This window comes from Vombatus ursinus, unplaced genomic scaffold (assembly GCF_900497805.2).
Source record: "Vombatus ursinus unplaced genomic scaffold, bare-nosed wombat genome assembly UNPS02014799.1, whole genome shotgun sequence".
In the NCBI taxonomy this organism is placed as follows: Eukaryota; Metazoa; Chordata; class Mammalia; order Diprotodontia; family Vombatidae; genus Vombatus; species Vombatus ursinus.
This window is the reverse complement of record NW_020954577.1, coordinates 47,665,309-47,693,075: the sequence shown is the minus strand read 5'-3', so window position 1 is coordinate 47,693,075 and position 27,767 is coordinate 47,665,309. Positions and strand designations below refer to the sequence as shown.

The 27,767-nt window shown below is 42.6% G+C and overlaps 1 protein-coding gene across 1 annotated transcript in view; it reads left to right on the top strand.

The window, feature by feature from the left end:
• Positions 1 to 27,767, top strand: part of LOC114050588 (beta-chimaerin) — a 291,310-nt gene that overhangs the window by 153,723 nt on the left and 109,820 nt on the right. Inside the window, exons 2-3 of the mRNA XM_027872402.1 lie at positions 5,391 to 5,429; positions 13,854 to 13,909. Coding sequence (XP_027728203.1) covers positions 5,391 to 5,429; positions 13,854 to 13,909 — 95 coding nt within the window. The remainder of the gene's footprint in view (positions 1 to 5,390; positions 5,430 to 13,853; positions 13,910 to 27,767) is intronic.

Genomic DNA, 27,767 nt, shown 5'->3' with positions numbered 1-27,767 from the left:
TGTTTAACTAAAGGAAATACCAAAAAATAGTTTATGATCATTGCCTTTTTGTTTTGTGCTCTGTTTATTAAAACATTCTCAATTAGCAAATCAGGGGAGGCCACCCTTGGTTGAAATGCTAGGGGCTGGGGAAAAGAGCAAGATTTTAATTCTAGGTGTTCCAGGTGGGCACCGTATGCCCAAAGACCAGAGATCAAGTCCAGGCAAATCAGCTAAGCCAAACAGACCCCTGGAAGTAAAAAATTTAGCCTGAGTAGAGAGCGCCACATTTTAGAAAAGGCTTTGAAAGGCAGAGACATCTGGAGAGTGTTCAAAGCAGAACAGCTGGAATGCTGAAGGGACTCAAGACTGTCCAGATGAGGAGAGGTTGACAGAATGTGGAGGATGTGTGCAGGAGGGAGTGGGCCATGCTATTGGAACATTGGAAGGGCTGTCATGTGAAGGGGGCCTAACTTGCTCTTCCCTGGCTCAGAGAGCTCAAGTCAGAGCAGGAGACAGAAAGGAATGGGGGGTGGGGTAAATATTAGAATTTGACTTAATGTCAGGGAAAACCTCCTAATAATGACAAAGTAGAAATGAGGTTTCTTGTGAGATGGTGGATCCCCACCACAGCCGCCACCACCATCACCACCTCCAGAAGCATCAAGCAGAGGCAGCTGGAGATCAGAGATGTCATTGAGCAGTTTCCCCATCTGTAAAAAGGAGGTTAATAGTCACACTTGCCTTGGGGGATTGTGGTGAGGACATGATGAGATAACTTAGTAAAAAATCCTATACAAATGTGAGCTATATTGGATCATAGGCTCATAGATAAAGAGTTGGAAGGGAATCCAGCCCCCTCATTTTACAGATGAGGACACTGAGGCTTGGAAAGGGGAAGGGATTTGCCCAAGGCTGTATAGCTAGGAAGAATCTGAGGCTGGGGTTCGAATCCAGGTCTTGAGTCTCAGTCCTGTGCTCTATCCATGATCACTCAGGTTGGTGTGAGCCACCGCGTTCCCTTTCAATGGGCTGATTCTGTGACTGAGACACCCAAGAGGAAGAGTCCTTTCTTGTTTAGGAAAAGCTCTGTAACAATCTGAATCGTACTCACATATTACGGGCTGCCAGCACATTCTCAGTCCCTGAGGACTTCAGGCAGAAGCCAGATGCCCAGTTGTTGGGGATTCCATGGAAAGATCAAGGATCTCCAATTTTCGTAGAAGACACCCCAGAGGCCATCTAGTCCAACGCCTTCATTTTATTGAGGAGGAAACTGAGGACCCCAAAGGTTAATGACTTGCCTAAGGTCATACAGTATGTAATAAGTGTCCGAAGGGGTCATTCAACCCATCTCACTCTGGTGGCATATGAGACCTCTTTCAACTCTGAAATTCTATGGTTTTTAAAGAGACCTCTGAGCCCATTATAGGCAAAAGTGGACTTTTTCTTTGGTTACCTTGAACCACCACCGTATTTGGTCCTGGCTTATTTTGATGGAATGACATCTTTGCAATGACTCTGCCATGTTATTTCAAACCTTATCTCTCCAATGTCCATGACCCCAATATCTTTAGAAATAATATGCTGCAGGAATTTTTAAACTGTTTATGGAACACATAGCTTGGATTTACTACACAGGTATTATGCTAGGTCAAGGGCCTGTCCTGAAATCTTTTTTATTTTAACAAAGGAAGAGAGAGTTAGTCTAATTTTGGTCACAACTGATTCTCACAATTAGCGTGCAGGTGTGGAAAGGGACAATAAGATGGCAGGGACTGAAACGTTGGTGTATCTAACATGGCCCAGTGTGGAGGACAGGTTCCTGAACTTGGCCAAATGACCTTGAATGTGCCTTCTTTACTTGGATGGCCACAACATCAGAGAACCAGGACAAGAAGGGGTTGTGGTAAGAGAAGTGGGCAAGGCACCAGAAAAGCTGGCATTGAGTCCTGGCTCTGACTCTGCATGATCCTCAGGCACCCACTGAGTTCACTGAGTCTTGTTTTCCTCATCCATGATTTGGGGGAGAGGGGGCTGGACCTGTGATTTGGTAGAGAGAGCTCCCAGGAGGTGCCTAGTGCCATACAGTCAATCAGTATGTGCCAGAGGCTAGATTTGAACCCAGATCCTTCTGAGCTAGTGACATTTGTGTCCTGTCTATCTCAAGGGATTGCTGTGAGGAAAACACTTCTGAATCCAACCTATGGATGTTGGTAGTATTGGAATCAAGAAGACCTGAATTCAAATCCAGTCTCAAAAACTTACTGTGTGACCATGGGCAAGTCACTTAACTGCTTCAATTTCCTCACTTGTAAAATTGGGATACTAATAGGACCTTCCCACCCAGGATTGTTATGAAAATTGAATGAGGTAATGTCTGCAAAGTGCTTTGCAAACCTTTAAACACTATATCAATGCTAGCTATTACTGTTATCATTATTATTATTTGTATGAGCTCCCTCCCTTCCCTACAAGCAGAGCCATAACTAGGGTAGGACAGCTAGGCTTTGCCCTCATATAGGACATTGAGAGGCTCTTTTTGAAGCTTTTTTGGAATCCTTCCTCCTCTGCCCACCCCACCCTTCTGAAGGAGGTGGCAGCTGGGATCTCTTCTCCCCTGCCCCACTCCACTTGGGGCAGTACTAGCCTGCATTTTCTGCTAAGTGGCCATGCTTTCACTAGGATAGGAATCTTGGATGTTATCTCTATTTCCCACCTTCCCTTCTTCCCTGTTTCTACAATATACCCTCCCATTCTCACTCATTATGTCTCTACTGGGAATGTCTGCTTGCTGTCTCTCTGCATCTTGTTTTCCTTCAAGGCTCCTCCCAGGTACCACCTCCTTCAGGAAGCCTTCCTTGATCCTATAGGTGGCTAATGCTATCCCAGCCTCAATTTTCCTTATCTCATACTTAGTTGTATAGGAGATGAGCTCCTTGAGGGCAGCACAATTCTGTTTTCATCTCTGTATTACCAGGCACAGTGGTTTTTGTTGTTTAGTCATTTTCAATCATGTCCAATTCTTCACAATCCCATTTGGGGTTTTCTTGGCAGAGATACCGGAGCAGTTTGCCATTTCCTTCTCCAGCTCATTTTACAGATGAGAAACTGAGGCAAACAGGGTTAAGTGACTTACCCAGGGTTACGCAGCTAGTGTCTGAGGTTGGATTTGAACTCATGAAGTTGAGTCTTCCTAATTCCAAGACCAGTGCTCTATGCACTATGGCACCACCTAGCTTCCCAGTCACACAGTGTTTGGACCATAGTAAATGCCTAACGAGTGTTTGGTGAATTGAATTGGAATTGTGTTGAAGACAGCAAGACACAAAATAGGAGTTAGTCAATATGTAACCAAAGGAGTTTAGTAAATAAATTCTGCCCTTGATTGATCAGTCAGTCAATCATCAAGCATTTGCTAAGTGCCTACTATCTGCCAGGCACTATACTGGGGCTAGCTCACACTTGGTTGCTTTAAAGTAGTGTTTCTGAGGAAGAAAACTTCCTGGGACACTCTCCTACCTCTGTTTCCAAATTTTCCTAGCTAGGACAAAGTTTTGTAATTGCTGAAGTCTAAAGATACACCATTCCTGCTTAGCAGAACATACTCTCTCTCTCTCTCTCTCTAATATATATATACATATATATGTATATATATGTGTATATATGTGTATATATATATATATATATATATATATATAAACAACTACATGCTCTGTTTCTTTAAAATAAGATTTTGGTGATTTCATTTGTTTTTATATCTCCCACTGAATCCCTTCCCCATCCTCAATCAGAGAGCCATCCTTATAATAAACAAGAAAAAAATGAGGGAAAAAATCAGTAAAACTAATCAGCTTTTTGAAAAGGTTGACCTTGTTTGCAGCATCATACACCCATGGTCTTCACCTCTACAAAGAAGCAGGGGGAGGTGTTTGTTCAGGTCTTTGCTTTGGGGAGAAGCTTGGCTATATTTTCAAGCATTTGATTTAAAATAGGTTGTGATTGTTCTCCCTATTAATAACATTGTAATTACGATATTTGCATATGTACACACATATATGCATATACATATATGTGTGTATATAGATATATATAGGAAAACTATGGGTGTGTGTGTATATATACATATATATATATGTAGATATATATATGTGTGTGTACACATACACACATACACAGTTTTCCTAGGCTACTTATTTCACTTTGCATCTGTTCATGTAAATCTTCCCATGCTTTTCTGTCCTTATCCTATTCATCATTTCTTCTAGCACAGTGATAATTCAATTACATTATGTGCCACAGCTTTTTAGCCATCTCCTAATCAGTAATTCGTATTCTGTTTACAAATATTTATTAAAAAGAAGCAGCAGAAGGTCATGTAGCAAAAACTGAATTTGGAGTCAGATGAGATGAGTTCAAATCCAGGCCCTCAGGACACACAGAACCATAGACTTAGAGCCAGAAGAATCCTGGATCTTAAGTTGGAAGAAACCTTTGAGATCATCTAACCTAAATCACTTATTTTATAAATTGGGGCCCAGAGAGGTTGTGACTTGTGTGAAGTCACCCAGAGAGTTGATGACAGAGCCTAGCTTTGTGCCGAGGTCATCCGTCACCAAGCAGAGTGTTTGTTGCCAATGGATCATCATCCTGCCTCCTGTAAACTTGGGGAGACTGTTCAATCACGTTTAGAACCTTTGGTTCATCTGCCAACATTTAAATGGCTCCGTCTTCTGAACCTGAAGAATTCTCCTCCCCACCCCCATTCTAGGTTGATGAATAGTAATCGAGCCCTTCACACTTGCTTGTAATTCTTCCACTCTGACACTTCTGATAGGTTTTCTGGGAAATCTCTAAATCACCCATTGGACCCAACTCAAGGAGATAATGGATTTTCAATTGAATTGTCTGTGTCCTGGGTCTATCAGACCTGGTGCTTGGACAGCCCAGTTGCTTGGGTTGCAAAACTCTGAGATTAAATATCACACACTTCTTCCCTCTTTGTGATTTTAATAAATGGGCAAAAGGTCAGCTTTGAAGCCAGATGATGAATTATATGTTTATTATTTCAAGACAAGTACATGCTGTTGGAAAACCTTCCTGGAGGGCACCGTGGAGTTAATTACTTAAAATATCCTTTTGATTCACTGGGCTCTAGGAAAATGGTTAAGCAATTGATTCTGTCATGTTAAGTTATCAGAAAAAGAAAATGGTGTTGAGTCCACAAGTGTTGAAATTGACATTCTCTTCCTCTTATCTGCAACCTCCCTGTAAATGAGTATGCGGTTCACTTGGGGCAGAAATGCAAATTTTGCTAACAAGCTGTGACTTCCCTGGAGAAGATAACTTGTTGACAGCTTGACTTTCAGCTGATAGACTGATTTCTTTCTTTCTTTCTTTTTAAATTCTAGATGCTGAAGAATACCAGCCTCCGATATGGAAATCATACTGTGAGTACCAGAAATGAAATCCATCTCAAAAAGCTGTTAGTCCTCTTCCCCACCCCCTTACTTAATTATTCCTTAAAATTGACTTTAGCACACTTAGGCAGCCCCTGATGGATGGCACTGAGAAGCAAAAGCCATTATTTGTTCCCTGGGTTAGCTTCAGCCAAAGATGGAGAACAATGCACTGAGTTTCCCTCGCGGTGGCCATGGCCCGCCCATGAGCCCACAGCATTTGGCCAACAAACAACAGGAACTTGAGATTTAGAAGATAGGTGAATTTTGGCTTCCTGCCCTCTCAACTCTTGACATTTTTTGCTCAGGCTGTCAGCGAGGGTGCAAGTCGTGGTTTTATGAGCTGGAAACGTGCCCACCCAAAGGTAGACTGCACAGGCAACCTGGTCCATGTGGAAAGTGGGCTAGATTTATAGTCAGGGGCTCTGACACTTTCCTCCTGTGCACCCTTAAACCCTTCTCTTGAGTTTTCTTGGTCTCAGTTAACTCATCTGTGTAGTGAATACTAGCTGGGGTCCCCTTCAACTCCTTGTCTGACTGCTGTCCAGAAGAAGATTTGGAGATTTTCAAGTGCTCTGGCCCATCTCAAACCCCCATCCTTTCCTTCTCTGCCAGCTTTCTAAATAAAACTATAAAGGACAATCCTTAACACACCCAGAATCTTCCTGACTAGAGGCAGGAGCAGAAAGACACAAAGCATGACCCTCACCCATATTTAGCTTGAAGGGAGGCAGTAAAATGGTGTAGCAGAAAGCCAGGCCTTGAAGACCCCCAATAGCAGATCAACACAGTGCTTCTCTCAGATCTAGGAGATACTGGGATAGTTGTTTTTTTGTTTGTTTGTTTTTAAATTCTCTGCTCCAATCAACATTTCTGGGGAGTGGAGGGAAGTCATTTTTATTCTGCTCCTGCCTGTATTCAGAATGATAGTTGGTGTGCCAAAAAGTTATCCTTCATTTCAGTTAGTCAGGGCAGAGTTGCCAGGGCAGGAAAGGGCTGGGCATTGGGGGTGGGCCAGAGCACACAGGCATCTTCCCCAAACTTTTTTGGCTTCTCTTCTAGAGCAGTCAGGCAGAGAGAACCTAATGGACAGAGCTGGCTGAGGCAGAAAAGGGCCTCTCTCATTTTCTGGTAGTGGTCCTTCGGTCTGGAGTTGAGTACTTGCAGCTGTGGCCTGGAATAAACCCAAGAGGGTTTATTCTTTCACTCTTAAAGGACTTTCCTTACAATGTTTTCCAACAGGACAAATGCCAGCAGCAGCAGGGGCAGGGCAGGGGCAGGGCAGGGGCAAGGGGGCTGGGGGGCAGTGGCAAAGACAGTGTACACACCTGCCTCTTATTGAACTGAGCTCTGAATTCACTGGTGGGATTAGTAAAGTCTCTGCTTGGTGTAAGAAATTTTATTCAAAGTGAGGGGCCACTGAGACTTCCTCAGGCAGCTTTTTAGGAGGCCTCAGCCATCCAGCGCAGAGGGCATGTGGCCCACAAAACTCCCCACTTTGGTCTGAACCAGATGAAAATGTAATTGGGAAATATTTAACAAAAGAAATAAAAATGCGATGAACCATAGATGATCTTAATTTGTGGTTTTCTAAGTCAACAGCCTCTAAATTTTTCTCAACTGAAAAAAAAATTTAGACTAAGTGATCCCTGGATACAAGGGCCTAGCTCTGAATCCAACAGAAGATATGTTTAATGAACATTAATTAGAGTTAGCTATTAGTTTTGGTCCAGTTTATCATATGATCTGATCAGGTTGTATTTTGGTTTGTTTTCCGTTTACTTTGGCTTCGTATGTACTGATGGCGCGGTGCTCATTGAGGGCTCAAGCCCACAGCAAACCACATACCAGACAAGTTGACCTGCCACTCACAGCACCTTGACCACCATCTCCCCTCAGACCCCAACCAAACAGCAGCCATACCAACAAACTGTCAAATGGTTTATTGGTGGAAATGACATTCATGATGATCCATGGCTAAGATCAGACCCACCAAACCATTAGGTGTATACTGCTTATTAAAGGAAATTGTTCATTTTAAAGTACACTGAGGCCCCTTGTAAATAGTGTCTGGACCACAGACTTCAGATGAGCGCTGCACCCAGGCGGTTAGAAGAACAGATTGAATAATCAGCACTTCCTGTGATCCAGGTTCAGTGCTAAGTGCTGGCGATTCACAGGAAGACCAAAACACGGCCTAGGCCCTCAGGACGCTCACGTTGTACTGGGGAGAGGACGAGATAGACCCAGTGTGTGCGATGTGAGGACGCTCTCAGAGGGAAGGCACTAGAGGGGGAGGGGACTCATGATTCAAGATGCACAAGGGACAGTTGGTAACTGGTGTAAGCTGGAGCTCGAGAGGCTTTGTTGTTGTTCAGTCCTGTCCGACTCTTTGTGACCCCGTTTGGGGTTTTCTTGACAGAGATGCTGGAGTGGTTGGCTGTTTCCTTTTCCAGCTCATTTTACAGATGAAGAAACTGAGGCAAACAGGGTGAAGTGACTTGCCCAGAGTCACGCAGCTGTCTGGGACTGGATTTGAACTCAGGCGGTCCTGACTCCAGGACTGGTGTTCTATCCATTGCACTCCCTAGCTGCCCTAAGACAGAGGTCAGGATTGGACAAGTAACTCTGAGAATCATCTGCACTGGGACAGTAATTGAACCCAGGACAGCTTAGGAAATCTCTGCGATGGCACAGAGGGCAAAGGGAAGGGCAGCTAGTACACACTGAGTGTGTGATCTGGAGGAATATTCTCCAAAGGAGCCTGAGAAGGAAGGAGGACCAGGAGACAGAGAGCCATCCTGGAGATGAGGCTGATGGCTGGTGCCTCTGCCAGGCTGCAGAGAGGGCAAGATGAGGCCTGAGAAGAGGCCGTCATGCTTAGTGATGAAGAGCACCTGGGGAACTTTGAGGTAGGGAGCCAGACGACAGAGCGTGCATCCCCCTTCTTCCCTTTCTGAAGGACTTGGAGTATAATATGCCTTTTAAATGATCGAGGAGTTTTATCTTTTCCTTCAAGGCTTATACCAGGCACTTGGTAAATACTTGGTGATTGATTGATGGTTTATTGGATGCTAAATCCTTGGGCAGGAATTCGATTCCAATTATTATATTGTTCCCAGGGGAAATTTTACAGAGATCCACCTTATGACAGGTTTTCAGAAACACAAAAAAGCCTAAGGCCTGCCGTAGATTCAGCGACGGAGAATTGTGGAGAAGGAAGCAACTTTAGAGACTGCTTAAATTCCTTCCCATTTCATGTGTTGTGGGAAATATGGCCCTAAAGAGAGAGGATCCCTTCAGCTGACTTCTGTGGTTCTCCCACTTCTGGAGCAAAGAGGAGACTCCCCATCCTTACCCCCCTCCCTCACCCCCACCCCATCCCCATATGATTTCTGAGGTAGTTTGTCACCAAAAACTTCCCCAGCAGCTGTCTGGATGTCCCTCTTCCAGACCAGAGTTCACAGCTATGACCAGCAGTTCTGGAGTCTGGGGCCAGCCACACTAAGGTGCCGTTGAGTCAACTTTTAAGAGCAAATTGATTTGGGAGGTTGGGGAAAACTCCAGAGAGAGACCAAAGACGTTGGAGGCACAAGGCTCCAGTGGTTGAGTGACCCTGGGACACCTTAGGCCTCAGCTGAGGAGGGATGGAGAAGGGCAGTCCTGGTGGAGAAAGCACTCACCTGACAAGAGGAGAGGAAGCTCTATCTTGTAGCTTCCTATTTAAATGAATTAATCTGCAGCCCAGTGCTAAGTTCAATTGTTCCTACCTCTGAAAGACTGAGAGTGCAGTCAGTGCTCTCTAAATGTTGGCCCCCTGAGACAAAGCTCCTGTCTCTCTAGCCTAGTTAGGGCTCTAAGAGAATTCTGCTGGGACTAGAGCTGATCTTTTAAAATATTATCGGGAGATACACTTAAGACAACACCCAAACAGCGGAGAAGTCACTTTTGGTTTTGCCCTTGTAGAAAAATGACCAGGCAAACTTATATCTTTGAGCCAAGAAGAAAGTTGGCCCAGTCCTTGGACTCTAACGTAGTTGTAGTAGAAAGCTTTCGTGGTACCTTCCCGCCATAAAGGTTTGTGACTCCATAATTCCTGAATACGAAGGCCCAGAAATGATTCTCCTTCCCCGTCCCATCATGCTATGGATTGTGTTAATCTGAGGCAGCTAGGCAGCACAGTGGACTAAGCACTGGACCTAGAGTCAAAAAGACCTGAGTTCAAATCCAGCCTCAGACACTTGCTAGCTGTTTTACCCTGGGCAAGTCCCCTAACGTCTGCCTGCCTGTTTTCTTATATGTAAAATGGGGTAAATAATAGCACGTACCTCCCCGGGTTACTGTGAGGATATAGTGAAATAATATTTGTAAAACATTTTGCCAACTTTACAGCACTCTGTAAATACTAGCTATTTATTATTTCCATAGGTCAGGTGTCAGTGATATAGCAAAAGCTGCAGTCTAGACAAACTTTGGGTTCCCTCAGGCCTGCCTGCAGCTCTCTCAGGATGTCATTCTTGGCGGGTTGGACAACGTCCATGCCAGGCAGGATTCAGCACTGCCCGCTTATCTACAGTAACCAGCCTGGCCGGCTTTTTAGCACCAGACTTGGGAGGGTTTCAAGGGGCCCTTCCCCTGCATTGACATGACTTTTGGCCTGCGGCCTATGGTCCATAACTTGATACTTGTACAGAGTGAAAGACAGGGATAAAAAGGTGGGGTGACTTTGGCCTGGTACTATGAATTATCAGTCAGTTAAAGAATGAAACAACCCCTCATGAAGAGCTTATGCTCTAGTCAGAGGGACTACAATAGTACCACATTTAAATATATGTAGTCCAAATTTAAAGTGAAGCTCTACAGGGTGGTTCAATTCAAGGTGATGAGGGAGGGAGGCTCCAGCCGACGCGGGGAGGGGATCAGGAAAGGCATTGAAGAGAGAGGTAGGCTCCGTAGGACAAGGAGGCCTGCTTGGTACCTTAGACCTTCACAAAGCCTCCCAGGTCCCTTGGTTGGCAAAATTCCCTTGGTTTCCAGTCTGACTCTGGGGTGGCTATCCTTCATTGCAATTATGAGATTCTGCAGGATCTGTGATCTTGCTGCCTCAGCCTTCTCCAATCCTCCCCCGGCTGCCTCCCTAAGCCTCAAGATTGCCTTTTTGTGAGTTACAGCGAGCCAAACAAAGGCCTCTTCTTTTTGGCCTCACTGACCAGTCTGACTCTTCAGTCTAAAATTCCCCACACTGATGCGATAATCTGGGACACGATTACAGAATCATAGTTCTGGCTACGTCTTCCAGACCTTCAGCTGAAAAGGATCTCAGATGCATCGAATCCTGTCCTCTCATTTTAGAGGTGAAGAAATGAGGTCTAGCGAGATCAAGGGATTTGTGCGAGGTGATCCTGATGGCAGAGTCAGGATCTAAACCATCCAGATCAAGACAACAGCCGGGGGCAGAGCAGGCAGACTGTAGGACTTGGGGCTAGAAAGGCTTGGGTTCAACTCCTACCTCAAGCTCTTATGTGTGAACCTGCCAAGCCTCATAATCTCTCTAAGACTCAGTTTCCTCATCTGTAAAATGAGGGGGTTGAACCAGCTGGCCCCTGATGGCCAGCCTTCCAGTTCTAGATCTAGGTGCCCTTCAAAGATAGTCTTTTGGCCATCTTGGGCCTCAGTTTCCTTTTCCATAAAGTGAGGAGGTTGGACTGGGTAGGACCAGCTCTGGGTCTTGGACGCTATGATGATGTCATCTGATTTGAAAATCAGTGCTCTTTCTGTTATGTAACAGGCTGTCTGTCGGGCACCTTGCCTTTAATGAGTCAGAGCATCCATAAGCATTGCCCCACTGTTCACAGATTGTTGTCATGTCTCGGTAGGAGCAAGAGGGGAGGATGGGCAGAGGCTCTTTATGGAAAAAAAGTAAACCTCAGCGTTTTACTGTCTTAGGTTCATGAGTAGGAGATACAGATCTATGGAATGTCAAGTCCCCTTCTACCTGTGCCTTCTTCTGAAAGTGTGGGTTCTCAGGGAGCTCTAGGCCATATTGGAGAAATGACACCACCCCTGGTTTCCAGGGCCTTCTGGGATTTCCCGACCCCAAGTGAGGGCATGCAGCTGACAGTTGTGCTCCCCTTTCCCCATTCCAATCAAGGACATCACCATCTACCCTTCTATCCAAAGTGTTGGAGGTATAAAAAATAACTCATGTTCACAGAAACTCTGGGGGGCCCAATCTCAGGTGCTTCTCCACACCCTGCTTGGGCAGGGTCAATACTCACTGTGCCCCATCTCAGCCAACAGTGATCTGCTAGCAGGCTGGCTACCTTTGCAAGAGGCAGGCTCTTTGTCCGTTGGCTCCACATTCCCAGCACTTCTGTGAGCTGAAGGTGAACATGGGCTCTCCCCATCCTATGTGCACCTTCATTTATAGACAGACTACACATCCCTAGGTACAGGGAAACCATTCCCTTTAAAGTCTGACATCTCATAGAATGGCTAAGAGCACTGGATCTTTCCTCTTCTGTCCTCAAGGTTGGGTCACCCCCAGTTTTGGTTCTTAGACATCATGATACAGCATGATTCATAGCCACACAGCATCACTGAGGGAATATTGTTGTTCCAAGGTGGGGTTCGGGAGCCAGGAAGCAGGAGACTGGGGTATATGCCAAAAAGGATATATGTGAGAAGAGAAATTAGCTAAGAAATATCTGATTAGAAAAGGAGGTCTGCAGGTCACATATATGGTGCAAATGAGGGGTGAAAAAAAAGCACACAAGTGCTACACAGGGGCCTAGGAAATGTTTATTTATTTATTGGTTTTCAACATTCACTTTTGTAGGATTTTGAGTTCCAGATTTCTCCCCCTTCCTCCCCTCTCCCCTCCCCAGGATGACATGCAATCTGATATAGGGCCTAGGAAATGTTTAAAAAAAAAAGGCCTGAGAAAGGCCTCTAATATTTTGGGAAGGCCTTCTTTCAGTCAATCAATAAGTATTTACTAAACCCCTACTTCAATACAGTATTGCCACGCATTCTGCGAGGCACAGAGGATTAAAATGTCTCTGCCCTCACAGAACTTCTGTTCTATTGAAAGATTTTGGAAAGGATCTTGTCAATAACCCTAGAGGATGAGAAGGCATAGATGACTTGTAACATGCATCATTAAAGGGGGCATTCACAAATATGAACTCTCAGATGCCCAGAGATATCAGCCTCTCCAAGATCAATAGGGTCTACTTTAATGTGGCAAAGATGGCAGAGAGCTGAGGCTATAAATGTGAAAAATCCATGATTACAACATTTATCCTGCAACCTTCACACCTTCTCTCACCCAACAGCATCACCCCTTCCTATTTTTGAGAACATTCTGTAGCTTGGGGCCTTGCTAAAATCAAACCATTTTCTCTTTGTTTCTGTAGGGTTAAGGTTTCTTGTGATAGTCAGCACAGATGAACTTTTAGCTTGACGTGGATTCCATCACTAATGAACTTTGCCCTTGTCTAGATGCTGAAAAAAGTCATAAGCTTTTCATTCACTCCCTTTTTTTTTTAAAAGGTGGTAGAGTCTAAAAGGTACCACCGTAAGACTGATTTTGCTGCAAGAGCAAACGGAATTGTGGGCCTGCAGAACCAAGACTCATTCAGGCTTCAGCCACTGAAATAAAAATGGCAAAAGGCACATTGACAGTGACAGGCTAAGCTAAATTGGTTTTCAGTCTGTGAGTTCTCTGCTCGGCTCTGTCGTAGTCTGAAGTTTGCCTTGAAAACAGGTGGAAGAGAGCTATTATCGAGAGGCTTTGAGATCAGAAAAGAGGTCAAGGAAGAGAAATAGAAAGGGGTGGAGGGGGAATGGGAAACACTGAAATGGAAGAGAAACCATGGTGATAGGCAGCACAGAAATAGAAAGATATCAGGAAAAAGTAGAAAAGGCGTGATGTTTTGCTCAACCACAGGAAGCCCTCTGATGGGTCTTTGTAGATGCCTTTAGAGAATGACATTTCTTTCCATGTCAGTCCTTGTCTGGCCAGTCCAAAGACCTCTGGTGATTACATTTAAATTCAAGAATCCTGTCATTTGGTCTTACAGTTAGGTACTCCCAAGTGATATTCTATCTTTAAAATATTCAGAATACTTTCAATCGTATTTAGGCTTCCAAGAAAATCATAAAAATGAACAGTGCCGGTAACAATTACCCAACAAAATCGGCCTCATAAGAATAAAAAAAAAATCAATTTTGTCAGTTTACATTCTCAGTGACTAATTTCCATATAAATGATCTGATTCTGGTGATCTAAGGATGTACCTGTATCTCTCTTTCAATGCATTCTTAGTTTCTGAGGAGCATTTGTGTAAAGTCTCTCTGAACGCATGCTTATGTGTATGTGTGCATTTACGGACTGCATTTTCTCTTTGGCAGTGTATCAGTTACAGCAGGAAGCACCACGGCCCAAGAGGATCATCTGTCCTCGGGAGGTCAGTATTACCACACTTCTCTTTCTCCTCCTTAACCTCCATCAATTGTCAGCCCTGTATTGATATCAGGATCTTTCTGTCTGATGCCCACTAACATTTTATGGCATGCCAGGTCTCCTGCAACATCTTACTCATTTGTATTCTTCAGTCGTGATTCAAATGCTAACAGACTTTGGTGGCCACAGAGTTCACAGAAGGGAGTGTTTAGCATTTGGTGATTAAAAAAAAAAAAAGCATTTCATGCTTTGTAAAACTGAAAATCAAACATATTCCATTTTCATCGTTGCCACTCTCTGGGGATCCTGTATTTTAGCCTCTTGGTCAATCCTGGATGCAGGTTCAAGGATTCCACCAATTCGAAAGTCTTTACAAGCCCACAGTCTTCTCTTCTGCCCTCCCTGGATTGATGAGGTATTCATCTGTGATGTGCCTGGTGCTTGTGATCACCAACAAAGTGAACAGAACAATAGAGCCAGGTCTATTGTTTCCATTTTTATTTTGAATAGCTTTAGAAATGCTTAAAATAAATGTCTTATTGATGCTTGTTTTAAGACATCATTGTCACTTTCTAAAGAATCCTCCTTCCCTCCCCCCTCACCTCCTATCCAATAGAACTTCCCCTTGTAGTTCTTAATGCAAATCAAAACAACCCCCTGGTCCCATCAGACAGCGGACAGCGCAGGCTTCGTTCTGCAGCAGTGCACCTCCTCCCTGCCCAGAGGAGAGAGGCATGCTCACCACCAGTCCTCTGAAGTCAACACTCTGGCAAGCTCTATTTGTGCCAGAATTACTCTCAAACACAGATCCCAGAAACCTGGGCGAATTTGTTTTGTGTGATAACTTAAAAGCGTCATATTTATTAATAGTAGCATCCATTAGAGCCACTATCACCAAGCATCCATGAAGTAATTTCAATGTTCTGGTTACTGCTAGGTTCTAGGGATACAAAAACAAAAACAAAACAAAACAAAACAAAACAAAAAAGCCAAAAAAAACCACCAAAAAACACTTCCTGCCCTCAAGGAGTTTATATTCTATTGAGATTAAATGACATGTACATATATAAGCAGACATAACATAATGGGGATGGCAGAGGGGGGAATACAGTGGCGAAATTATAAAGGGTCAAATATAAAAAGCTGGTTTTCTCCAAATCCCAAGGATCCTCAAGAGCAGCCCTTTCCTCCTCTAATCATTTGAGTCGATTTTGTTTAGGACCTTTTCTGAAGCCAATTCACATACACAGCCCATTGGGATCAACTGGTGCGTTGTTTGCTATTTTCTTTTTTTTCCTATATAAAATGTATGTTGGGTAAAGGTCATTAAAATTGATCTCCTGGTCTAATTCCAGTTCTGAGAAGACATTTCCATTCCCTAGTCCTCAGAAAAAGGTCAGAGCGATGTCAAGACCTGACTGAGAAGTCTAAAGTCCCTTTCCTTACCAACGATCAGGTTGATTAGAATATTCTTATGCATCATGACTAAAATGTTTAGGCAAAAAAATGGAGGTAGGCGAGAGTCTAGATCTATGATTTTGTTAGTGTGGAGAGAGCCCCACATGATTAATGTTTTCTCCATTGCTTTCTTAAGTCTAGACAATCTATAACACAATAAATCTAACCCTGATTTTTGGTGTTTGCCAGTTTTCAAAGCGTTAATGCTCTCCCTGAATATTTAACAACCAGCTCTTTCTAGGACATATAAGCAGGCTTTAGCATACTGCTGCAGACATTGAAGCTAGCACACAGTAGAGGCTTTAAAATTGAATTGATACCACCACTGGGCAGCTATAGCATGAAGGGATACAGGTTCCCTTCTTGACCTCATAGTTGTGAAGTATGCAAAGAGTAAGACTTTAAACCCTTTATCCTGCTCGAGACTTTTAAATATTCTCAGCTGTAACACTGACTGTCAAGTCCATTTCATTCTTCCTTGCCTTGAGTTCACGGTAATATTCTCACATATCTTTTTAGTCACATAGTTGACTGAAGTGTGCAGAGAATACAGGATCCCTCTTGTGCTTGCTGTATGTTGACTCTTCAGAGCATTTGGACTGATAGAGGAGCAGGCAACTTCCAAGGCTCATCTCTCTTCGGTGTACCCCCATGTACACATTAAGATCATATGAAATTCCTGGGTAGACACAGTAGCCAAGATAACTTGGAACCCATTCTTCCTTACCATAGCACCAAAGGGGACAGCTTGAAGGAAAAGATGGGTGCAGAATATTTAATTCTGCCCATGGAGCTTCTGCTATAAAGGATTAATTATAAAGAGTGGTGGCACCTGCTTATAATCTTTGGAGCTGGGGAGACGGAGGCTGATGGATCTTTTGAGCTCAGGAGTTCTGAGCTGAAGAGAGCTAAGACAATTGGGTGTGGGTGTTCTCATTAAGTCTGGTATCAATATGGTGAGCTCCTGGGAGTAGGGGATGAGGAAGTCTAAGGAAGGTTGTCTAAGGAAGGGTGAATTGGCCCAGGTTGGAAACAGGGCATGTTAAAGATCTTGTGTCAGTGAGTAGTGGGATGGGACAGAGAGTGGTGGCCGCCCTTCCAGTCTGGGACAAAACAACAATAACAAAAAAAAATATTGTTTGCAGAAGCCACCAAGGTATCTCCATAGAGGTGGTCATAGAAAGTAGGTAAACAGTGACTAGAATATGACTCTGTTTCCCTTTTCTATCTCTGATTCCCAAGGTTGGCATCAGACCTTCTGCCTCACCAAAGACGTGTCGTGTGCAGAGCATGGGACTGGTTCCCAGGGTGGTGCCCTCTCTCCAGGGTTGCCCTCACTCCACACACACATATACACACAATACTTGATTTTAGCCCTTTTGCCTTTAATCTTTTAGGCTTTCATCTAAGTATATCTTTTTCTGAGCTTTACTTACTGTTTGTTTAAAAAAAAAATAAACTGGCTTTGGTTCATATGACAGTTTGTTGCTAGCTTTTTAACCTTGGCTACAGTAGAAACAGTATTGAATTCACAATCAGAGGACCTGGGTTCACATTTTAGCTCTGTTACTCTGTGTGACCTTGGACAAGTCACTTCTCTGGAGTTCAGTTCCTCAACTGTAAAATGGGGATGGATTGGAAGGGGTTTCACCAGATGACCTCTGAGGTTACTTATAACTCCAGATCTTGGATCTATGGTCCTCTGATCCTATGACTTCAAAGGTCCCTTCGATCTTTAAACCCATAATATGAAGAAAGAATGTGTCAGTCTGTGGCAATCCAGAGCCCAGTGTTCCTCTGTACATTTGGGGAAGCTGTCATTCTAGGTAAGGGTGTGGCACACATGGGGAGTTTAAGTAGCCATAGGTCATGTTCATCAAAATAATGGCCATTACATTTTAGGAAGGAAACTGATAACCTGGAGAGCATCCAGAAGAGGGAAGCTGGGGTGGTGAAGGGCCTCAAGGTCACATTTTATGAACATTCAGTGAAGGAAGGGAGGATGTTTAACTTGATGAAGAGAAAATCTGAAGGTGGTCGTGATGGAGTGTTCATCGTGGTCTGCTTAAGCCTAGATGTAGGAATAATCGGTCTCAAAGTTATGAAAATAAAGGGTTAAGCTACATTTTTTGAGGGGGAAACTTCCTAACAATTGGTGTGATCCCAAAGTGGGAAACACAATTTAGGAAGTAGATTCCCCCTTGTTGAAGGCTAAAATGAATGAATGAATGAAAAGCATTTATTGAGCACCAACTATGTACTAAGTTCTGTGGATTCATACACAAGCAAGCAAGGTGGTCCCTGTCCTCAGTGACTTTACATTCTAATGACAAAATAATGATAACAACAATCACTACTACCATTAGTACTACTACTACCACTAGGACAAGGAAAAGGAGGAGGAGGAGAAGAAGGGGAAGAGGAAGGAGAAGAAGAAGAAGAAGAGAAATTAGTATTTATTTCTATAGTATTTGACATATATCATCTCATTTGAGCCTCACTATGGCCCTGGAAGGTAGGTGCTATTATTATCTCCACTTTGTAATTAGGAAATTGAGGCAAAGAGATATTAAGTGACTTGTTCAGGGTCTCACAGCTAGTAAATATCTCAGGAACCATTGCAACTCAGATCTTCCTCATCCCAAGTCTGCCATTCTTTCCAACAACACCCACTAGCTGCTTCCTAGGCAACACACATAATTCCAAGCTAGAAAGTGATGAAAGAGATGGGTTACTTGAGTGGTAGTATAGCTTGGCAGTGTCTAGGAAGTGGTGTGGTAGCCTTGTTATGGGAGAGATAAAGTAAAAACTCACCTGTCAGAGCCCAGGGTCCCAGGGGCGAACTCTTGAGTTCCAAAAGATAGGGAATGAGGAAGGTGACCAGTATGCATTCTGAAAGTATAACAGCCTGCTGTTGGGGATCTTGCTTGATAAAGGTTTTTAGGCAAAGGTTGGACACCCAGTGATGGGGTATGATTTGAGGGATTCTAAGTCAGGTCTTATTTGGGCTACAGAGCCTTTAAAGTTCCTCCTAACTCTGAGATTCTGTGAAATCCATGCCACCAAAGGCTAATGGTGTAAGGTGGTGCCCAATTCAACAGGGCCATGATTTTGAATGGAAATTCCACATTTTCCCTTGGCTTTCTGCTGAAAGAAGTTTGCCTCAAGTTAGTGCCACCACCTGGTGTAAGATAAGATACAGTCATCCTGCCTATCTCTGCACAGAGCCTTTCACCTATCAACATTTACCTATTTGTATCTTTAATAAGTTTGGCCTGGGTTTCACCTGGGTCACATCCAGAAATCCCTAATCATATTTCTCCTGCGTATCTTAACATGAAATTGATATTCATTGGCCCCATTCACTCAGCAGGCAAGGCAGGTCATTGCATCCAAGCCAGGTAGGGGCCAAATGATAAAGAGTTGAGGTTCCTGAAGGACAGGTGCTATTTGGAGGAAGACCAGCAGGAAACAGCTCATTTGACAGCAACAGCTTTTACTCTGAGACGCTGGAATTCAGTGATGTTGCTACTATCAGTAGTCAGCTTGACCCTGCCTCTCATTATGCATTTATGCTCCAGGGGACATGCTTAATGAAGACACATAGCCTTTTAGGGGGAATTAGTGGCCAGAGGAGTTGCATCTTTATTGACACATTTACATAATGCAAAGACCCAAAACCTAGGGGAAGAACCTCTTGCTTCTTTAGAAGGCCAAGAATTATGATTGACTGAATTACTGCAACCTCCTCTTATTACTAGGCTCTTTTTTAAAAATTTTTTTTTTAATACACACACACACAAACACACACACATTTGTTTGTTCCTATCTCCTCTCCCCCAAACATCCTCTATTCACATCCAGTTCAATTCAACAAACATTTATTAAATTTATTAAACAGCAAATATTTGTTAAACACCTTCTATGTGCCTTCTATGTGTTAAGTTCAGGAGATAGAAAGACAAAAGCAAATAGCCCCTGCCCTCAAAAAGCTTACATTATTAGTATTCATAATAATAAAATTATTTGTTTATTTGTTTTTAACATTCTATTTGTAAAATTTTGAGTTCCAAATTTTCTCCCTTCTTCCAGCCCCTCTCCTACCCCTTGAGAAGGCAAGCAATAAGATATCAATTATACATGTGAAGTCACACAAAATATATTTTCATATTAGCAATGTTGCAACAAAGAACCCCTACCCCCCAAAAAGCCAGGAAAGATAAAGAAAATTAAAAATAATTATACTTCAATCTACACTCAAGAGTTCCTCAACTCTCTCTCTGGAGGTGGATAGCATTTTTCATCGAGTCCTTTGAATTGTTGCAGGTTATTGTATTTATCAGAGTAGCTAAGTTTTTCCCAAATGATCACTGTTATAATATTGCTGTACTGTGTACGATGTTTTCCTGGTGCTACTCATTTTACTTTGCATCAGTTCATATAAGACTTCTCAGGTTTTTCTGAAGCCATCACTCTCATCCTTTCTTATAACATAATAGCATTCCATCACAATCATATACCACAGCTTATTCAGCCATTCCACAGTTGACGGACATCCCCTTGATTTCTAATTCTTTGCACTATAAAAAGAGATACTATAAATGTTTTTGTATTTATAAGTCTTCTTCCTTTTTCTTTGATCCCTTTAGGATATAGATCTAGTAGTGATATTGCTGGGTCAAAGTGTATTGCAGTTTTATAGCCCTTCGGACGTAGTTCTAAATTGTTCTCCAGAATGGCTAGACCAGTTTATAATTCCACCAACAGTGCATTAATATCCTTATTTTTTCATGTTCCTTCAGTATTTACCATTCTACTTTTCTGTCATGTTGGCCAATCTGATAGGTGTGATGTGATATCTCAGAGTTGTTTTAATTTACACTTCTCTAATAGTTATTTAGAGCATTTTATACAATCTTAGATAGTTTTGATTTATTCTTTTGAAAAATGCCTGTTCATATCTTTGTTGATTTATCAATTGGAGAATAACTCTTATTTTTGTCAAATTCACTCAGTTCCCTATATATTTGAGATATGAGGCCCTTATCAGAGAAACTTGCTATAAACCTACCCCTACCCCCAGTTTCCTGCTTTCCTTCTAATTTTGGCTGCATTGGTTTTGTTTGTGCAAAAAACTTTTAATTTCACATAATTAAAATTATCCATCTTACTTACTGTAATCCTCTCTATCTCTTGTTTGGTCGTAAATTCTTTTCTTATCTATAGATCGGGGAAGGTAATTTTTTTCCCTGCTTCCCTATTTTGCTTATAACATTACCCTTTATGTCTACATTGTGTACCCATTTTGACCTTATCTGGAGACAGCATATATACAAATAAGAAATATATGCCAAATGAATATAAGGGAATTTGGGGAAGGAGTATACTAGTAGCCAGGGGGATCAGTAAAGGCTTCCTGTAAAAAGTAGTGCTTAAGTGAAAATTCTAAGGGGCTGAGGTGAAGAGGGAGAGCACTGCAGGCATGGGGTACAGCCTGGGCAAAAGTGAGGAGGTGAATCTCATCAGTTGAGTATAAACTCCTTGAGAATAGGAACTAGTTTTACATTTTATTCCTTCTCTTCAAGCTGATGAATGTGCAGAGGAGAAGACTGGGAAACTAAGGCTGTGATTACAGAAAAAATTACTGAGCTGGATGAATTCATTCTGGGTCTCTGTGGTTCTGGGACGCCATGGTTCCAGGGCACCATGGCAGAGCCAACTGCACACACCCAGCTGCAAGTCTGGGAGCCCTCCTTCTTGGAGCTGTCCTCATGGAACAGCGAGGTCAAGGATTAGGGCAAAGTCAGCAAGTCAATCAGTGGGAGAAGGCAGCCTACAGAAAAGAAACAAGTAAAGGAAGGCAGTAGTGTCTCTGAGCATCTTCGAAGGAAGCAGAAACCAAAACCAAAAACAAGAGCAAGGCAAACAGTCCAGGTTGGGGATCAGACACAAACGAGAAAGATTCCAGCAAGAGGAAGAGACGGTACCTGTACCCAGGCCAGGGGTAGCCCTCCAATTAAGGAAGCCAGCTGGGTAGAGTTGGAGAAGGAAATGCATAGAATGCTCCATTTGGAAGCGCGAAGGCTGCTGTGCTGATTTAATGATATGCTCTGCTCCAGTGATCTAAGGAAGAATGTGAAATTATTCTGATACACACTCAAAAAGTGAAAAGATCTTTTGTGAATGACAATGATTTTATGGTGCTTGTCTTCTTGTGAGATTGTTATATTGAGAAGTGATTAAGAAAAGCAATTTCAAAAACAGAAATAAAATTGCCATCGCCATTTTGAATGAATTTCAATTTTAAAAGAAGACACCTTCAGCCCTCCCACTCCCTGCCTAAGAATAAGTTATTTAAAAAAACAACAACAACAACACAGATTTTTTTAAAATGAAAAGGAATGATGGAATTGAAACTCCAGGCCCATGTGATCAAATCCACTTTCCTTCTTTCCTGCCCATGACTAAATTGAGCCCGGATTACAGGAGCGTATCTCAGACAGCAATGATATAGTTCATGCTGCCTTGGTTTACCATTAGTCACTTGCATTTGCTCTTATTTTTTTAAATACTGTATTTAATGTCATTTCTCCAATTGCCTTAGTTCTTCCTAATGTTGTGTCCTACTACAAACTTTCCCCTTCCCTTTGTTCCGTTGTTATTTATCCTTTGTTTTCAAAGAGGACTGATGACATCACAATGTGATGGATGCTTAGAGCTTAGAGCTCTGTTCCTTTATTTTAACAAACAAAAAGCAACTTTTCTCTTTAACATAAAAAATTTGCTCCTCAGCTGTGTACTTTCCCTATTTTTATTATTAATATTAATAAACATCCTTCATGCCTAGATGTTTATGTCCTGGGTTCGTATTCCACAGATCTCACAAGACTCAGAAAGCCCCTGGACCACCATACCTTATTGTCATATAAAACCTGAGGGTTGGAGGGGAACCCAGAGGCCATCCAGTCCAACACTCACCCATAAGGAATCCCCCTTACAACATGACAGACAAGTGAGCATCTAGCCTGAATTGAAGGCTTCCAAGGAGGGGGAACTCACCAGTTTTGGTCAGCCCTAATTCTTAAGAAATTTTTCCTGAGACCAAGCCTAAATTTGATGCTGCCAAACCTGACACATTATAGAATTTAAAAAAAAACAACAAAAACAAAAGAAGAATAAAGTCTTGTTTAATGATTATGAACTTTTTTCCTCCTACCATAGGGTAAAAGGGCCAGGTTTCCTGAGACCCTTGGACTATGGGTTCTGAGAGGCGAGCTTTTACCTTCTCTTACCTGAAACCAGTCCTCCACCTTTCAAAGCTTGTCCCTATATGTGTACCTCTCTTCTTTCTACCTCCCCTTTTATGTGTTGTCCTCCCCATTAGAATGTAAGCACCTTGAGGATGGAGTCTGTCTCATTACTGGGATTTGTATTCCCTGCTCTTAGCACAGTGATCCCTCGCCTGTAGTAAATGCTTAATAAATGTTTTATTATTCATTCATCATTCATTCATTCAATAATTCATGAATCCATCATTCATGTATGTCCCCTTTCCCCTCCCCTAACTCATGCACTCAGTACTTTTCATCACTTTTCCAGATAGTTGTGGGGAAAACACTTTGTAAGCCCTAAAGTGCTATAAAAATGTTATATTATTAGTACTCACAAAACATTAATTCTTCCTCACCTCCAAAATGATGGGTGGCATAATATTGTAAATAGAATGTTGGACTTAAGTCAGGAAGAACTGAGTTCAAATCCTGCCTCAGATACTTACTAGCTGTGTGCCCCTGGACAAGTCACTCAAACTCTCTGAGCCTAGTTTTCTAATCTATAAAATGAAGTGGTTGAACTCCATGACCCCTAAGGTCCCTTCTATCTCTTCCTCTTTGATGCTGATGATGCCAGCATGTCATCTCTGGTTAGGTCACATGTGCTTAGTTCCAAGTGCCACAATTTAGAAAATATAATGGTCATCTAGAGTAGAGGTCCTTAACTTGAAGTCTATGGATAAATTTCAAGACACCCATAAACTTGGATTTGGAGGGAAAAAAATTACATCTTCATTTTAATAGAATTGGTTTCTTTTTTTTGTTTTGTGTGTCTAAAACTTTATTCTGAGCAAGGGTCCTCAGGCTTCACCAGACTGCCAAAGGGATCCATGACTCACATAGGGTTAAGAAGCCCTGGTCCAGAGGTGGCTAGTGAGCCTGATGAGGGGACTGGATACCATGCTACATGAGGATCAGCTTGAGGAACTGGGGGTATCTTAGGTTAAAGAAGAGAAGGCTTTGGGGAAAGAGGAGGGGTAATTATCTTCATGTATTTGGGAAGATGTCATATAGCTACAGAAGAGAAATCAGACTTATTCAGCTTACCCCAAAAGTGACTAAGTGACGAGGAGTCACTGATACAAATTCTAAAGAGATTAGTTGGGTTCATGGTAAAGAAAAGCTTCCTGGGGGGTGGAGCCAAGATGGCGGAGGGAAAGCAGTGACTTGCTTCAGTTCTCCCCCCAAACCCCTCCAAATACCTACAACAAAATGGCTCTAAACAAATTCTAAAGCAGCAGAACCCACAAAAAAAACAGAGTAAAACAAATTTGCAGCCAAAGACAGTCTGGATGGTTAATCAAAAAGGTATATCACACTGGGCCGGGAGAGGAGCGCAGCTCGGCATAGGCGCCCAGGCCTCAGCGACCCTGGAGCAGGCCTCAGAGGACTGAATCGCGGGCAGCTGTGGCGGTTTCCAGACTTCTCAACCCATGAACACCAAAGGCAACTTACAAGGTCAGTGGGAAAAGTCTGTGACTGCGGTGAGAGAAGAAGCTAGGTCTCAGCCACCCCAAGGGCAGCAGCTGGCTTCTGAGCTTCTGGCCCACAGACTGAGGGGGAATCAAGTTGCTGATCAGAGGCGGGTTGCAGGGATCTCTTTGCCAGGGCTGAGGCAGGAATCTCTTGCTTTGCCTGTGCTTGGATCTGGGTCACAGTTCTGAGGGGCGGTCCTGGGGCGAGGAGGAATGCTGATGTGGTGGAGCTTGTTGTGGCTGTGGAGAGGAAACACCCCACCCCTTATCTTAGCACCTTGGAAGAACTGAAAATTTTCAGGTCCCCAGAAGTATCTCTGAAAACAGCTGTACAAATCCCCGAAGCTTGGGACAGTACGTTCTCCACATTGGAAACAGACTCTTACCTTAACAAAGAGTTTAAAACTCAAGTAATTGGTGGGGATCATGAGTAAGCAGCGCAAAAAGAGTCAGACTATATTATCTTACTTTGGTGACAAAGAAGATCAAAACACACAACCAGAAGAAAACAAAGTCAAAGCTCCTATATCCAAAGCCTCCAAGAAAAATATGAATCAGTCCCAGGCCTTGGAAGAGTTCAAAAGGGATTTTGAGAAGCAAGTAAGAGAAGTAGAGAAAAAACTGGGAAGAGAAATGAGAGTGATGCAAGAAAATCATGAAAAGCAAGTTAACAGCTTGCTAAAGGAGACCCCAAAAATACTGAAGAAAATAACACCTTAAAAAATAGCCTAAGCCAAATGGCAAAAGAGGTCCACAAAGCCAATGAAGAAAAGAATGCCCTAAAGAGCAAAATTGGCCAAATGGAAAAGGAAGTCCAAAAGATTACTGAAGAAAATACTTCCTTAAAAATTAGAATAGAGCAATTGGAAGCTATTGACTTTATGAGAAATCAAGACACTGTAAAACAAATCCAAAAGAATGAAAAATTAGAAAACAATGTGAAATATCTCATTGGAAAAAAAAAAACTGACCTGGAAAATAGATCCAGGAGAGAGAATTTAAAAATTATTGGAGTATCTGAAAGCCATGATCAAAAAAAGAGCCTAGACATCATCTTTCAAGAAATTATTAAGGAAAACTGCCCTGATATCTTAGAACCAGAGGACAAAATAGAAATTGAAAGAATCCGTCCATCTCCTCCTGAAAGAGATCCCCAAAAGAAAACTCCTAGGAATATTGTAGCCAAATTCCAGAGTTCCCAGGTCAAGGAGAAAATATTACAAGAAGCCAGAAAGAAACAATTCAAGTATTGTGGAAACACAATCAGGATAACACAAGATTTAGCTGCTTCTACATTAAGGGACCACATGGCGTGGACTATAATATTCCGTGGGGCAAAGGAGATAGGATTACAACCAAAAATCACCTACCCAACAAAACTGAGTATAATTCTTCAGGGGAAAAAATGGTCATTCAGTGAAATAGAGGACTTTCAAGCATTCTTGATGAAAAGACCAGAGCTGAATAGAAAATTTGACTTTCCAATATAAGATTCAAGTGGAATATGAAGAGGTAAACAGGAAAGAGAAGTCATGAGAGACTTATTAAGGTTGAACTGTTTACATTCCTGCATGGAAAGATGATATTTGTAACTCATGAGACCTTTGTCAGTATTAGGGTAGTTGGAGGGAATAAATTATATGTATGTATATATATATAGCTATATAGATAGATAGATAGATAGATAGATAGATAGATAGATAGATAGATAGATAGATAGATAGACAGATAGATGGAGGGCACAGGATGAGTTGAAGATGAAGGGGTCATATCTGGAGAATAAAATTAAGGGGTTAGAGAGGATTATACTAGGAGAAGGAGAAAGGGAAAGGTGGAATGGGGTAAATTATCTCACAAAAAAACTGAAAAGAAAAGGCTCTTACAGTGGAGGGGAACTGGGGTAAAGTGAGAGGAAATAAGTAAATCTTATTCTCATAGGATTTGATTTAAGGAGGGTATAACATACACACTCAGTTGGCTATGGAAATCTGTCTTACCCTATAGGAAAATAGGAGGGGTAGGGGACAAGAGAGTAGGGGGATGATAAAGAGGAGGGCAGATTGGGAAAGGGGTAATCAGAAGCAAATGCTTCCGAGGAGGGACAGGGTCAAAAGAAAGAATAGAATAAATGGGGGAGCGGGATAAGATTAAGGGAAACAGAGTTAGTTTTTCACAGCATGTCTACTATGGAAGTGCTTTGCATAACTGAACATGTATAGCCTATATTGAGTTGCTTGCCTTTTCAATGAGGGTGGGTGGGGAGGGAGGAAGGGAGAAAATTTGGAACCCCAAGTTTAAAAAACACATGTTTAAAAAAAATAAAAATAAAAATAAAGAAAAGCTTCCTAAGACATAGAGCTACCTGAAAGGCCGTGGAAGCCTGCCAAAATGGAAGGTTCCCCTTCATGGGACTTCTTCAGGCAGACCCTGGAGTAGAGGCCCCTGGAGGGGTGACAGAGTGATCCGGTTCAAGCACAGGTTGGATTTCAAGTCCTTTGTGGTAGCTTCCATTCTAGTTCTAAGCTTCTGTGCTTCTGAAAGATGGGCCATTTTATACCCAACTGCCCTTCAGCCCCTAAGCCCCAGGATGGGGCAGACGAACGTCAATGGGCCAGGAGGAGTGGCTCCTGCTGAGCTGTACACAGACTTCTGAACACAGAAAGCACACTTCAGAGAGAGCGCAGCTTTGTCCCTTGATGCAAGATGAAGGTTCTTCTGAGCAGTGACCAGTGAAGTTTACTTCATTTATACTTAGATCTTTGGATTTCTGTTGATTGTCTTTTCTCTGTCAGGGTAGGAAGACAATGCTGGGATTTCCTTGGTATAAGAAAAATCCCTTTGTCAATGCAGCTTGGCACCTTCTATTTGACTTGGAGATGCTTGGGGCATGGGCTTGCCCGGGATCACTCAACCAGTATGTGTCAGAGGCAGAATTTGAATCCAGGGCTTCCAGGCTCTAATACTTGCTCTCTAACAACGATTCCATTCGATGTCTCATGTTAGTAATTACCAACAGAGTTCATAATTATGACATCATTTTTAATAATTGTTATTTTTAAGTTATATGTCTGCAGTAAATAGATCTTTGAATTTGTGAGTAGTTATCCAAGCCTTGGAAATGACTGACCTCCCAGCAGCAATGACCACACTAGTGCCACGATATAAATTGGAGCCTTATGGTTGGGAGGAAATGAGCAGCCTTGAAAGGGCTAACCTCACAGCCTGAGCTTAGCAAGTGATTGCAGAGGAATTGCCATCATGCGTGGCCACACAGGTCCAGATGCATGTTAGGGAGCACCAGTAAGATTTGTAAAGATACTCTCGGTTCTGCTCACCGAGGCACAAGGCTGATGAAGGCGTGAACTGAGACATGTCCTCGGCCCCAGCAAAGTTGGCTTCCTGGGCGTCTCGTGGCCTTGCACTAGGTGTCAGCTGCTCAGCTTTTAAAAGGTTTTGGCCTGGCTGGTCATTCTATTCTGTAGCTCTGTTTTTCCAGCTGAAAGAGATGGTGAAATCTCAAACAGTTTTCTAATTAATAATTTATGATTGCTTCTCTGAAGGTTCTTTCTGAATTTTTTTTCTCTTTGCTTATTTTCAT